This window comes from Trifolium pratense, linkage group LG2 (genome assembly GCF_020283565.1).
Source record: "Trifolium pratense cultivar HEN17-A07 linkage group LG2, ARS_RC_1.1, whole genome shotgun sequence".
Taxonomy (NCBI): domain Eukaryota; kingdom Viridiplantae; phylum Streptophyta; class Magnoliopsida; order Fabales; family Fabaceae; genus Trifolium; species Trifolium pratense.
Genome location: NC_060060.1, coordinates 20,942,303 through 20,955,825, shown reverse-complemented (window position 1 = coordinate 20,955,825; position 13,523 = coordinate 20,942,303). Strand labels below are relative to the sequence as shown.

General features: G+C 28.4%; 1 protein-coding gene across 1 annotated transcript; it reads right to left on the bottom strand.

Moving 5' to 3' along the window:
• Positions 1 to 3,313: 3,313 nt before the first annotated feature.
• On the bottom strand, positions 3,314 to 9,907 carry LOC123906752 (WAT1-related protein At3g28050-like). Its single transcript, XM_045956732.1, has 6 exons — positions 9,600 to 9,907; positions 9,407 to 9,520; positions 4,780 to 5,020; positions 4,349 to 4,507; positions 3,781 to 3,932; positions 3,314 to 3,692 (listed from the first exon to the last, which is right to left on the bottom strand). Exons 1-6 carry the CDS (start codon positions 9,842 to 9,844, stop codon positions 3,551 to 3,553), a joined length of 1,053 nt encoding a protein of 350 aa, XP_045812688.1. The 5' UTR covers positions 9,845 to 9,907; the 3' UTR covers positions 3,314 to 3,550.
• Positions 9,908 to 13,523: the final 3,616 nt, after the last annotated feature.

The following is a 13,523-nucleotide window of genomic DNA, read 5'->3' as shown; positions in this document are numbered from 1 at the left end:
TGGTCTAAGGCTTCAGTTTACAGTACAAGTCGAATCGGTAGATATTTTTCAATGATTCAACCAAATCCAAGTTTTTAAGAATAATTATTCAAATAAAATTTTTATTTAAAGTTTTTATAAAAAAAAATTATACAAAATTATGTAATAATATAAAATCTATTTTTAAAAAAATCCGAAACAAACAAGCCATTTATTTTTGACAAAAACTTTGTTAAATAACTTCTTATAAACATTATATTTATTTTATTTGATGATTAAATTGACTAATCCATTAATATACAATTGCTTATCGTTTTTCAATAAAAACAAATTAGAGTTGCTTGTATCACTTGCAACAAACAAAAATTCTATCAATGCTAAGTATACCCTACTAGGCTATACGTACTACCTTACAAAACCAGAGGTACCTAGAGATCCATGCTTTTGTTCTGCAATAAAGGAGCCAAAGAAGATGGTTGAAAATTATTTTCACTTATTATGTGTTTTTCTTGAGCTTGTGCCCACATCACAGCATAAAATCCAATAACTATTATAGTAGCTCCAATAATGCTGCACCAATAAATAAAACAATTATTATTAAAAATGGTAATTTAAATAGTTTTTCACAATTTTGTTTTTTTTATGCATTTATTTACCTTCAAAGAATCAAATTCAAAAATAAATAGTTAAGAAACTCAAATATGTACAACGTTGTGTCACCATGTTGTTATAGTCCACCACACTATATCTCGAGCAACACGAATAATTATTTTATGTTGTAAAAGATTTCTTATGAATCCGACAATTTACTAATTTCTTGCAACCAAGTAGTAAAGACTTCTCTGAATTTTTAAAGTGATCGGAAAGGTACTGAGAGTCTACCAACGTAACGTCAATCCACGACCGAACTATAGCGCCCAAGAGAACCAAAGAACCTACTTGAGAGGAACAAGTGTTGAGTTGATTCAACACGCCACACCCGGAAACACAAATCTAAGCGTCTGAAGAGATAATGTCACGAGTTACCAAATTTGTTTTTTTTTGCAACCTGTCACGAAGACTCTCCACGCAAAAATAGAAACCTTCGGGAGAACCTGTTTATGTCAAAGTACATCTTTGACTGCATCCAAAGTAACAGACTCCTGAGAAGTCAGCAACGGATAAACACCACGAACATAATAGCCTCTAACACGATCAAGATGCCATACTGCCACCTATCGGAGAAATAGTCCTACAAAAAAACACGGTGAAGTAAAGCCTGTCTCCGCCACACTGACGCCTCCCCTCCAACCCCCCACCCTAAAATAATTAAGCTTTCATTTTCGTCCCCATAACAAAATTTTATTTTTCAGTCTCTACAAAAATTAATATATGATCAGTTTTATATTCCTTGCGCATGTATACTGATACAAAACTTGTTCAATTATCCTTCAATTTTAAAATTATGTCGACTAATTTTTTAAGTTAGTGTAAACCTATTTTAAAGATTTTATCATATTCTAATTTTTTTTTTTTAATAATAGAGACTAAAATTTTATCTTGCAAGAAAAATTTGTAACGACTAAAAAAGTATAATTATTTTTAATAGGTCGGAAAACAATATTTGATAATTTTGTATACATACATGAAAAATTTCTTATTAGCCCTATACATATTTTTATAATGTCAAATAAAATATAAATTGCAAGATAAATAAATAAAAAAACATGCTGCTAAGTTTGAGTTAAACAATTACCATAGAAAAGACTGATTTAAAAAAAAGAACAGAATATAGAATACCATAATATAAATTAACTTTACACTGTCATATAATATTAATTATTTTCGTCAAGTTACTTTTTTCTACATCACACTTTAATGATATAATTGGAGGATTTCAAAATAGCCATGGAAATACATCCTTTAATTTTGGGTTTTTGCAAGAAAAAAAATATTTAATGAGCAGCGCTAATTTAATTTTATACGGATATCCAATTAGAATGATTCAATCTTCCATGTCATATTAATTTTTAGAATGTGAGGTTAAGTGGGGTGACGTGACGAAAAACATTGTTGTGAATTGTAATTGATTGACAGTATAAAATTATTTATTTTTTTGGTCAATTTTTTATATTAAGGTCGATTTTTTTGTATTAACCATATTAAGAGAAATAAATCCGATAATTCAAAATTTAACAGCGAAAATAAGTAAAATCAGAGGAAAAATAATTTCTACAAAGAATTTTATTAAAATGGATTTGAATATGAAGACTCGTAGGTTTGAATGTTTGATATTCAATTTGAGTGGTTAAAAAGCCATGGCCTTCCATTTGTTGGCCCACGCTGCAGTTTATTCCTCCGGGTCACTAATAATGAAAAGAATTGTTCTTTAGCTTCATTGAAAAAATATATATTTAGTTTATATTAGAGCTCAGATACATTATTTTTTTAATGAATTTAAAAAATAATTTTTTTACTTATAATAGTGATCGGAGAGAATACACGTGTTTAATCTTCCTCTTCACCATTTCGTATGTTCGGTTGAATGATTAAAAAATATCTAACGATTCGAATTCTCTCTCATTTAAGTTTCTTAAATACAAAATAGAGAGAAAGAGAAATATTAATTAAGTGTTGAAAATACTAAAAATACCCTAAATAATAGTTAAATGTAGATAATTTGAATGTAGGAAATCAAAATCAAACAATTGCTATCATGCGTGGTAGTTGGAATTTATATTTCAGGGTACAATGGATATTTATATTTCAAGGAGGGTTTCTTTAATTTTCTCTTTCAAAAAAAAAAGGAGGGTTTCTTTTCTTTCACCGTTGCTCTGTATAATAAATTAATAACGTTCTTTAGCATTTTATTTTTATTAAAATATAAATTAAAATCATATCTACAAAGCATTGTTGGAATATTATATGGGGTTTAGTGGACTCATTTTAAAGTTTTTGATGAGTCGTATGAATATTTAAAAAATGTAGTTGAGTTGTTAAATTTTTTTTTTTTTTTTACTGCAAGAGTTGTTAAAATAATTGAGAAGTGTGAAATAATATAAAAAATTAAGTGGGGTTAATATAAAGAACTCAAATGACTGTAATATGTGGATGCTTTTACACTCCCATAAATTTACACCATCGTTTAATTAGTTGTGATTGACTTTTATCATAGAATCTATTGAACACACAAAATTAATTATCATCGCTCAACTAAAACTTCTCCATATGCATGTAGAAGTTAGAGATGCATAAACTTGGCTTATTTAAGGTGGAGATCGCCTTAAGGTGCATGGATCAAACTGAACTGTGATGGTGTTACAATAGATTGCGGTAGTAAAGCGAGTTATGGAGGTGTTTCTCAATAACTTTATTTTTGACAAATACTTTGTTAAATAACTTCTTATAAATTATATTTATTTTATTTCATGATAACATTGACTAATCCATTGATATACAATTGCTTTATTGTTTTCAATAAAAACAAGAGTTGCTTGTATCACTTGCATTTTTAGTGCAACAAACAAAAATTCTATCAATGTTAAGTATACCCTACTAGGCTATACGTACTACCTTACAAAACCAGAGGTACCTAGAGATCCATGCTTTTGTTTTGCAATAAAGGAGCCAAAGAAGATGGTTGAAAATTATTTTCACTTATCATGTGTTTCTCTTGAGCTTGTGCCCACATCACAGCATAAAATCCAATAACTATTATAGTAGCTCCAATAATGCTGCACCAATAAATAAAACAATTATTATTAAAAATGGTAATTTAAATGGTTTTTTCACAATTTTGTTTTCCTAGATGCATTTATTTACCTTCCAAGATAAAGATTGTCTCCTAAAAATAACACCCCCAAGCCAAGTGCAATGACCACTCTTAATGGGTTGAACATTGCTACAAATATTGGTCCTTTAATACGACATCCCCATGTGGTAACAGTATTCCTCATTGATACCACAAAAATTGCCTATAAGAATAGCCCACAAAATTAAATGTCTATATTGCTTAAATAATAATTGAAAGGAAAATGCTAACAACATTCAACTTTTTATAAATTAATATTTTATTATTTAATGCAAAATAATTTTGTTTAAATATTTTAACATATGTCTTTAGGGCATATGTTAGCATGAGTCTAACTGAAAAATAAATAATTTTAAGTTAATATTAATTTTCATATAAATTTTTTTTTAAAGTAATCTGTAAGATCTAACTCAACTGACAAATATTAATATTGTTAGGTTTTGTGTGAGTTTTTTTTATAGTGATTGTCAATTCGTCTACAATCCATGCAAGTTTTATCTTTTCTAAAACATAATATTAAATACTTAAATTTTTTTAACACTTTTAAAATTTCTTAGCAACAATAATGTTTATACTTACTGAGAAACACATAGATAGCAACTTTTTATCAGGTCTTAGAATCCAAACATTTGAATTTCCCTCTGCAATGAGAGCTACAATAGCAGATAGGATTACCACCAAACAGCAACAAATGGTTGTTACCACTAGCTCTTCTGGATAATCCTTTACAATCCAAGTCTGTGTATAGGTCAAAAAATAAAATTAAATAAATTCTCAAATTAGAGAGCAAATCATGGTTACAATGTAGACATTCTAAATTACGGTCGCTTTTATGTTACGATCCTTTACATTGAGGAAAATTTTAGACGATGTTGCAAATGTCACTAAAATTGTGGTTGTGATATTGTTGCAGAGACATCGTTCTAAGACCTTTTCAATGGCAGCAATTGTGTACAAAGAAAATATTGTACAAAAAAAAAATCATACATATATATAAATAGTTTGTTTACCTGGATAATAAATAAAACAGAAAGGCAAAAGCTAGCAGTTGCAAGAAGGAAAGCACCAATTATCCAATCTGATTTGACTGAAAGGTAAATTCCAATTGCTCCCATTTCTATATTTTGAAAGGAATCACTAATCAATGGTATCCCTTTGTATAATGTCACAATTAAGGCCCCTCCAATGGAGACTAATGTACCAATAACTTTTGCCTGACTGCTATGTTGTTTCAAATTTAGATTTTCCATCCTGAAAGTGGAGATCACATTGTTCATACCAATTTTTTTTTTCCTTCTTGTATTTGAAAGTATTAAAGAAGAGTATTGAAAATTATATTAATGAAACTTATTAAATCCAAATTATTTAATTTGCTTTATTTTATTTTTAATTAATAATACACTTTTTAAATTGTTTTTCTATTTTTGACATAATTTTTTATGTAGAGATATTTTAGCCTCGAAATAATTTTGATGCTACTATTGTCTTTCTCAATGTCAAATTTTGATGCCATTATTTTACACCAAATAATTTTCCATATGAACATTATATGTCAACGTGAGTAGTTATTGTACTCTATTGGAATACTGAGCATAGTTCATAAACACCACAAGATAAAACTTTTCAAGAATGATAGGTGGATCACTTATACACACAAATTAATATCAATACAAATTAATATCAATTAATTTGTACCATAACTTTAATAGACATTTATTTTTCCACCCACCACACTATTTATTTATTTATTTAAGGAATTGTTCTCTTCCAATAAATTATTTTTACCAATTCAAAGAATCAAATTCAAAAATAAATAGTTAAGAAACTCAAATATTTACGACGTTGTGTCACATGTTGTTATAGTCCACCACACTATATCTCTAGCAACACGAATAATTATTTTATGTTGTAAAAGATTTCTTATGAATCCGACAATTTACTAATTTCTTGCAACCAAGTAGAGAACATGAAGCAATAGCTCACACTTGTTGGATACCATCGTACCACAATAATAAGATAATATCACACAACTAAAATATTAATAGATAGAAAAAAGGGACTATAACACACCATATTTGTGTTGGTGCAGCCGGAGAGATCATCTATATTGGATTTAAGAGTAAATATATAAGTGAGTTGGACACTTTTTTTACTCAAAAATTTAAGGCTCAAGGTTTATAGGAGAGCACTCACTTATAAAGTAACCTCCACTTTTCTAAACAATGTGAGACTTAACACACTTCACACTTGCCACAATAATCTCCCGTCAAGTGTGAGTCATTTAATTCATTTTGTCCCTCCCTTAAACAGAAGGTTATACTTTTTATCCATACATTTACATAGCCGTTGACGTTGTACTCAACGAGACACGCCGTCTGTCCACCTTTGTCAAGAAGACTTTCGATACAAGGATTCGGTCAAACCCTTCGTCGAATTATCGGCTCTAATATCATTGTTGGGTCATGAGGGGCAATTAGGGAGATCATCGACATTGGGCTTAAGAACAACTACACATCTGTCCAAAACCTTAAGACATCAAATTTATAGGTCTCTCATTTATAAAGTAATCAAACTCCACCGTAACACTTAACTCCTTGCTACAACTAGGGGTGTGCAAAAAATTTGGTTATCCTTAACCAAATTACTAACCAATCCATATCCAATTTTAGTTTGCAAAATCCATTTTAAAAAAAAAACCACACCACTCCAATAAAAAAACACCAATTATAAACCATGACCACATTTTGTAATTTGGTTTGGAATTGGTTTGAAAATTTAGGCCCAATAGCTAATTCAGGCCCAATCTTCAATTTTTTAAAATTCTTTATTATATAATAAAATAATTAATTAAAAGAGGGGTGGAGGACCGGTGGTTTCCGGCGGACCTCCGGTGACTTTCACGGCAGCCGGTGGTGGTGCTCCAGTGGCCGGCGGTGGTGCTCCGGCGGCCGGCCACCACCAACCCCCCGTACTATTTTAATATTATTTTATTTTAAAAATCAGATTTTTAATAATTATTTTAAAAATAATTAAAAAAAATCAGTTTTTAATGTTTTTAATTTTTAAAAATAATTAAAAAATTCAGTTTTTTTTAAAATAATTAAAAAATCAGTTTTTAATGTTTTTAGTTTTTCAAAAATTTAGTATTTTAATTTTTTTCCTATTTATTAATTTTTTTTTTGTATTTAAAAATCAGATTTTTTAATTTTAAAAATTACTCTTTTTTTAAATAATAAAAATTATTTTTAAAACAGTATAAAAAATAAGTTTTCGGCTAAGTAAAAAATAATTTGGGTTTAAAAAAAATATTTTGTGGGTTGATTATAAACCAATTCAATCATAAAATTAATGAAAAATTATGTTTTTAAAATAATTAATAAATCTATTTTTTTTAATCAACTAATAAAAAAAATTAGTTTAAGTAAAAAACCTATTTAAAATTGGATCATGTGAATAACTTAAATTTTATTACAAACCGGTTATAAATTGGTTCGATCCGGTTAATAACCAAATCCAAATTAGTTTTAAAAAATAACCGGTTTGTTATTGAAATGATTTTGGTTGAGAACCAAAACCATCAATTAGGTGTGGTGTGGTTTCCAAACCATGCACACCCCTAGCTACAACAATTTGCTTAGAAAACCTTCACCAATTAAAAAAATATCACATGGGGAAAGAGGATATAAAATTTAGAGAACCTAACATTATTAGAGAACCCCCACTAAAAAAATTACATAGAAAGAAAAATTACAAAGTAGAAGAATATATAACCACTTCTTTTTTTTTTTTGGTAGAATATAACCACTTCTTTAATACCCATAAACTTGCTAAATGAATCTTCTATTGAAGGTCCGTTAGATGGAAGGTTGGAGTGAGAGTTAAGGTGGAGAAGAACGCTGTTTCAATGGGAAGTAGAAACGATTATGCCAAATACTATCCGAGATTGACGGAGAGGTTTGTCGAGAGACTAAGGGCCTGTTTGGTAAAAATAAGCTATAAGCTAGCTGATAGCTGATAAGCTAGCTGATAGCTGAAAAGCTAGCTTATAGCTGATAGCTGAAAAGCTAGCTTATTGAAATTAAAGTGTTTGGTAAAATTAGCTTTTAAAATGGTTATTAAATATAAAATTACATAATTGATAGTGGGCAATTTATTTTTTAGAGTGGGTAGTTATTAAATTAAACGGTAAAAATGGAATAAAGTGTAAAAAGCTATAAGCTATAAGCTCAAATGCTACTTGAAATAGCATCTGAAAAAAAGCTATAAGCTAGTACAAAAAGCTTGTTACCAAACACCTCTAATTTTTTGAAACAAGCTTATAAGCTCATATAATAAGCTATAAGCTAGCTTATTTGTATTACCAAACAGAGCCTAAGAGATAGATTGGTTTCGAAGGAGGAAATTTCGGTGATTTATTTTCAATAAGATAAGATTGGCTTATAACTTATAAGAGCTTGATGAGGGAAGCAAATAAGCGATTGGAGCAGTTCAATACATTGGTTTAACATAATATCATTCCACTTAAGGTAGAGAAATTTTGTATGAAAATTAATTCAATATCGGATTACAACTAAAAAAACCTACTTAGTGGCATGAATATTACTAGGGACGATGTGATTTTAATAAGACAAATCATCGTTTATTCATTAAATGCTCGAAATATGCAAAGACTACATTCATCATGTAGCACCAAATACACCCTAACCATTTCTATAAGCCATACCAAGTCTTTGGGTATATCGAGCATTTAACGAATAAACGATTATATGTCTTATTAAAACCAAATACACCCTAACCATATATCGAGCATTTAACTCTATCACTTAGTACCAATCAAAAAAGAGTTGTGTTATTTAAACACAAATTTGGTGAACACGTATTTGACATCGTATAAATACAAAAGAGAATGAATGTGCACGCAAATCTATAAAAAACAATATATTATTTTAAAAATGGAAAAGTGTATATTTATTTGATTTGTGTCTAAAAATTATGTTTATATATCATTTCTGATCAAAAAAAGGTATTTGGTATTTGGTTATGTTGTGTTCTGTTTCTTGTTGCTTTCCTTGTTCTGTTTCTTTCTAAACTTGTACTCCCTCCGTCTCGTAATATAAGTAAAAAAAACCTCTTTTTGATGTCCCAAAATATAAGCAAAAAACAACTTTTTAATACTAAAGTTACAAAATTACCCTTAGTCATAATTCACTATTGTTTAGTTTCCCAATAAACTTTTGGGTAGTTAGCTTCTTTCAATATGACTTTTTAGCTTTCATCATTCAAAAAACTAATTTTTTCCATTAACAAGAAGTAATTATAACAAGGGTAATACGGGAAACTCAATTATTTGTTTTGATAAAATTTAGAGTTTCTTAATAAGTGTGAAAACTTTTTTTTTGCGTACCTTTTTGCTTTTTCATTGTACAAAAGTGGATTTTATAATATTACAAATATTATATAAGATAAATTAAATAGATCACATGTCTCACATAATAGAGTGAATAAAATATATTTATGGTTCAGTAATTGTTCAGTAAAAATATATATATTTATTGCTGATGACTTATGATGCAAGTGATTGCTAAATCTCAAAATTTCAAAAAAATAAATAAAATAAATAAAGAACATAAAACAAACCTTGAAATTAGAGCAAGTATGAAGGTAAAAGCAGGAACAAGATCAACCATAGCAGAAGACAACGTGGGAGAACTATATCCAATTCCAGTATACATCAAAGTTTGCACTGTAGTTCTGCATAAATTAAGATTCCTTATAATAAGATGCTATAATATATATTATATTAAATTGATGATTATAGTTTTGTTGATACCTGAAACAACTAAGAAGAAAAATTCTGAAGAAAATTGATATTGAAATTGGTGGAGGAGCTCTTTCTCTGTGGTAGAAAAGGGTTGATGGTAGAAGAAAAAAAAGAGCAAAAAGGTTTGAGTAAAAAACGAAGATATAAATACTCATTCCATCTTTTGTGGCTGATTTCATTAGAGTGTCACCACCTACTTCTAAGAATTGAACTGCAACCATTGCTGTTGTTACACTTGCTCCTTCACTCACCATTTTTTTTCTCTCTCTGTTTGTCTTTTTCCTCCAATTTTCTTGTTCTTACTTCTAACTCTGACTTTATATTTATGCAGCTTAATTTAATTTAATAATTTGATTGAATGTCTTATCCATAAATGCTAGCATAGTAAAATAAATGGGTTTGGATTCTCTACATTCAAAAGTCTTAAACTGTACCGAAGAAAACTGTATCGGAGAGATATAAGGTGATAATATTTTTATATTCCAAAATAAAATGGGTATTTTCGAATTTTTTATAGTCGTAGCGTGGACAAAAAGTTATCATGTGGTTTAGTGAGGACAAAAAATCTTGTTTTTGTCTTGTCCCTTGCTGCCTAATTTGTCAAGTCCCAGTTTCAAATCAAACAGAGTACAATAAAAACTGTTCAGTCCAATCTCCTGTTTTTTAGCAAATCAAACGCACTTTTAGTTGTTGTGGTTTTTTTAATTGCGTAGTAGTTATAGATAGTGAAGTTATATTGGAGTAGTTAGAAAATTTAAAATAAAAAAATAAATAAAGCAAAGAATAATAATAAAAGCTTCATTGATATTCACAATTGATAGAGAAATATTACGAATAATGCAAAGAATAATAAATAAAAGCTTCATTGATAAAACTTAAAAGCTTCATTGATAATCACAAGTGATAGAGAAATATTACATATAATAAAATATATTTTATGAGAAGGAACGAGTAATTTAAAAAAAAGTGAAATGTCAAATGCTCCCATGAAATTTTACAATTCATCAAATATTTTCTAAAATTTAAAAATTGTCAAATATATCCCTGAATTTGTAAGACGTCTATCAAATACCTCCTGTTATATGTTTATTCTGTCTGTTGTGATGACAGACAATTAATTGCATATGTGGTGTCACGTCACATGGGATAAGAAACCTTATAATTGATCAGGACACACGTCACAAGGGATAATTGGTTAAAATTTGCAAAATCAGTAGGCTAATTGACTGAAATTTTTAAAAGAAAGAAATGTAGAAGGGGGAGAGCGGGGAGAGAGAGAAGCAAAGATAGATAGAGAGGGGAAAAGAAAGGGAGAGGGAGAGGGAGAGAGTTAGAGAGAGAAATCGCAAACAAAAAATAAAATAACTTCTATATTTTTTTTTGTTTTCATCTAACCATTTATGTTTTTATTTTCATACAATCGGACCACATAGACGGCACGGACCTGTCTGGCCACTAGTTAAGATAATTTTGATGAACCGATTATGGTCTAAATTTGGTCTTAACTTAATACACTATAATTTTTTTTTTGGCTAGTTACTAATATACTAGAATTGTTGCTGCATTCGATTCTTATAAGCGTATCTTACTTTGTCCTTCTCTTTTCACTTTCTATTTTTTTTTTTTTGAACAATTTTACTTTCTAACTCTAAATACAATATTTGAACAAAATGTCTAATGTGAAATATCAATATATAGTTAGTTGGTTTAGTGGTAATTGACATTGAACTTAGTTGGGAGATCCATGATTCAATACACTGTAATTGCGATCGAAAAGTGGCTGAAACTACTTGATGACAAAATTAACGCTCAAACCAGATTAAACCATTAAGTATATCAGTTAATGGTGGTGAAAAAAATGTCTATGTGAAATAAAATTCAGGAAACATTGTGCTGTAAAAAATAAGCGAAAACCGGAACCCAATTATATCAACAAGGTTATATCCATTTTAATTTAAGGGTATTGTTAACATGTACATATAGGGCACATGATAAAGTATCTTAATATAAAAATTTAACATTTAATGATACAAGATATTTAATGCTTGAAAAGTTAAAATACACAAATTCTAAGACATAATTTCTATTTTTACTAGCTTAACATGTGTCATATATGCACATGTTAACATTCTCCTTAATTTAATTAATATTTTAGTGTTTTTTTTGCAATGTCCTTTTCACGGAAAGGTTCTGCTTTATAATTAAGCCATTATTTTCTTCATTTCTCTCGGTAGACAAGACAATTCCGTCAAATCAGATTCTCCGATTTTACAAATTTGCCGTGTTCAAACATTCCTTATATCGCAATCGTTAGATCAAAATTCAACGGTTTATATTTTAATATAATTTTTAACTTCATTTAAAATAAAAATATCAACTTTAAAGTCGCAACCATCTAGTTAATTTCAATCAAATTTTGTACTAGAAAAAGTCATTAGAAAGAAGTATGTTAACCCAGCCAGTTCCACATAATTTTAGTGATTTACATATAAAGTTTATTTGAAAGTCTTATAATTTAGATTGAATCTGGGGATGACAATGGATATGGTATGGGTATGGTATTATAGTACTCATCCACATATTCGCAGATTGAAAAAATATATGTACTTATCTCATACCCGCGTAGGTAACAACTTTTGCCCCCATCCCATACCCTATGAGTACCTAAATACCCATACTCGTACTCGTTACCTGCATTTTTACTAAAAAAAAATTGTTCAATTATAAATTATCATATCATTTTAACGGAATTAATAATTTTCAAAGATTTTAATATTGACTAATGAAAATTATAAATAAAATTATTACCAATTTTATGTTAAAGTTCGTATTATGTTAAATATTCACATTATTTTGTATAATTTTGTTATAAATAAATATTTTTACTAAAAATATGTAATAATTTAATAGTGTTATATTGTTTTAAATTGACTTACATATAGGATAAAACTTATATGCATTTCTTTAGATGCAATTTTTTCTGTTTCTCTCACAAAAATGTAGTTATTTATATTTTTTAATTAAAAAAAGAAAAAGAAAATTGTTTTTAAATAAAAATAGCTTCCCCATGTATCTAGCATAGTAAGAACTGTGTATATGGAACTGTACATAAGTTTGATCCTTACATATATTATTATATAATAATATAAATAAAATAAATAAATATATATATATATATATATATATATATATATATATATATATATATATATATATATTATGTGGGTATGGGGCGGGATATGTATTAAGGTACCCGTACCCGTTTATTTTTGCGGGTAATTACTCATATCCATACCCGTACCCAAAATACGGGTTTTTACACTACCCGTTGTGGGTAATTTTTACGGATACCCTTTGGATATGGGTCAAATTGTCATCCCTAATTGAATCTAACTCAAATTTACAAAATTAGTTTGTAAAGTGAAATTTACATTAACTTATAAACTAATATTCTTGTATTTGAATCTTATATGTACGGGCGTATGTGTCGCACACAAAGACAGATCTAGAAATTTTTACCAGGGGTGAGAACATATCAAATGCTATAAAATTAAAATACACAATATATAACGACATTATTTATACTACTATGTTTACTTGTTTTTCTTGGTACAAAAGTTCAATTTTAAAAGGAAAACATTTTTGTGAACATGATAAAATAGAGGACTAAAAATGAAATGAAACATAAAATTAAAGCTAAGTTGCTAACTTTGAAAGTAAATACCCTATTAGATACTCACAAAACTCTTTTTTTTTTCTTCCTTAGCAAGTGACACTGTTAATTAGCATTACCTTTCTAACTGTTAGTATTATTATTTTTCGTTTTAAAGTCTTGCAAAAAAAAATCACAAACTACAAAAATTTGTGAGAAATTGTAAACTCAAATCTACGCTTCAATATAGTATTAAGTATCTTTGCAATTTTTTTACCATC

Coding starts and splice junctions, on each gene's coding strand:
- LOC123906752 (XM_045956732.1), bottom strand. CDS start 9,844: ATGGTGAGTGAAGGAGCAAGTGTAACAACAGCAATGGTTGCAGTTCAA. Junction 3,933..4,348: donor TGCTATCTATGTGTTTCTCA/GTAAGTATAAAC, acceptor CTATTCTTATAG/GCAATTTTTGTGGTATCAAT. Junction 3,693..3,780: donor GACAATCTTTATCTTGGAAG/GTAAATAAATGC, acceptor TTATTGGTGCAG/CATTATTGGAGCTACTATAA.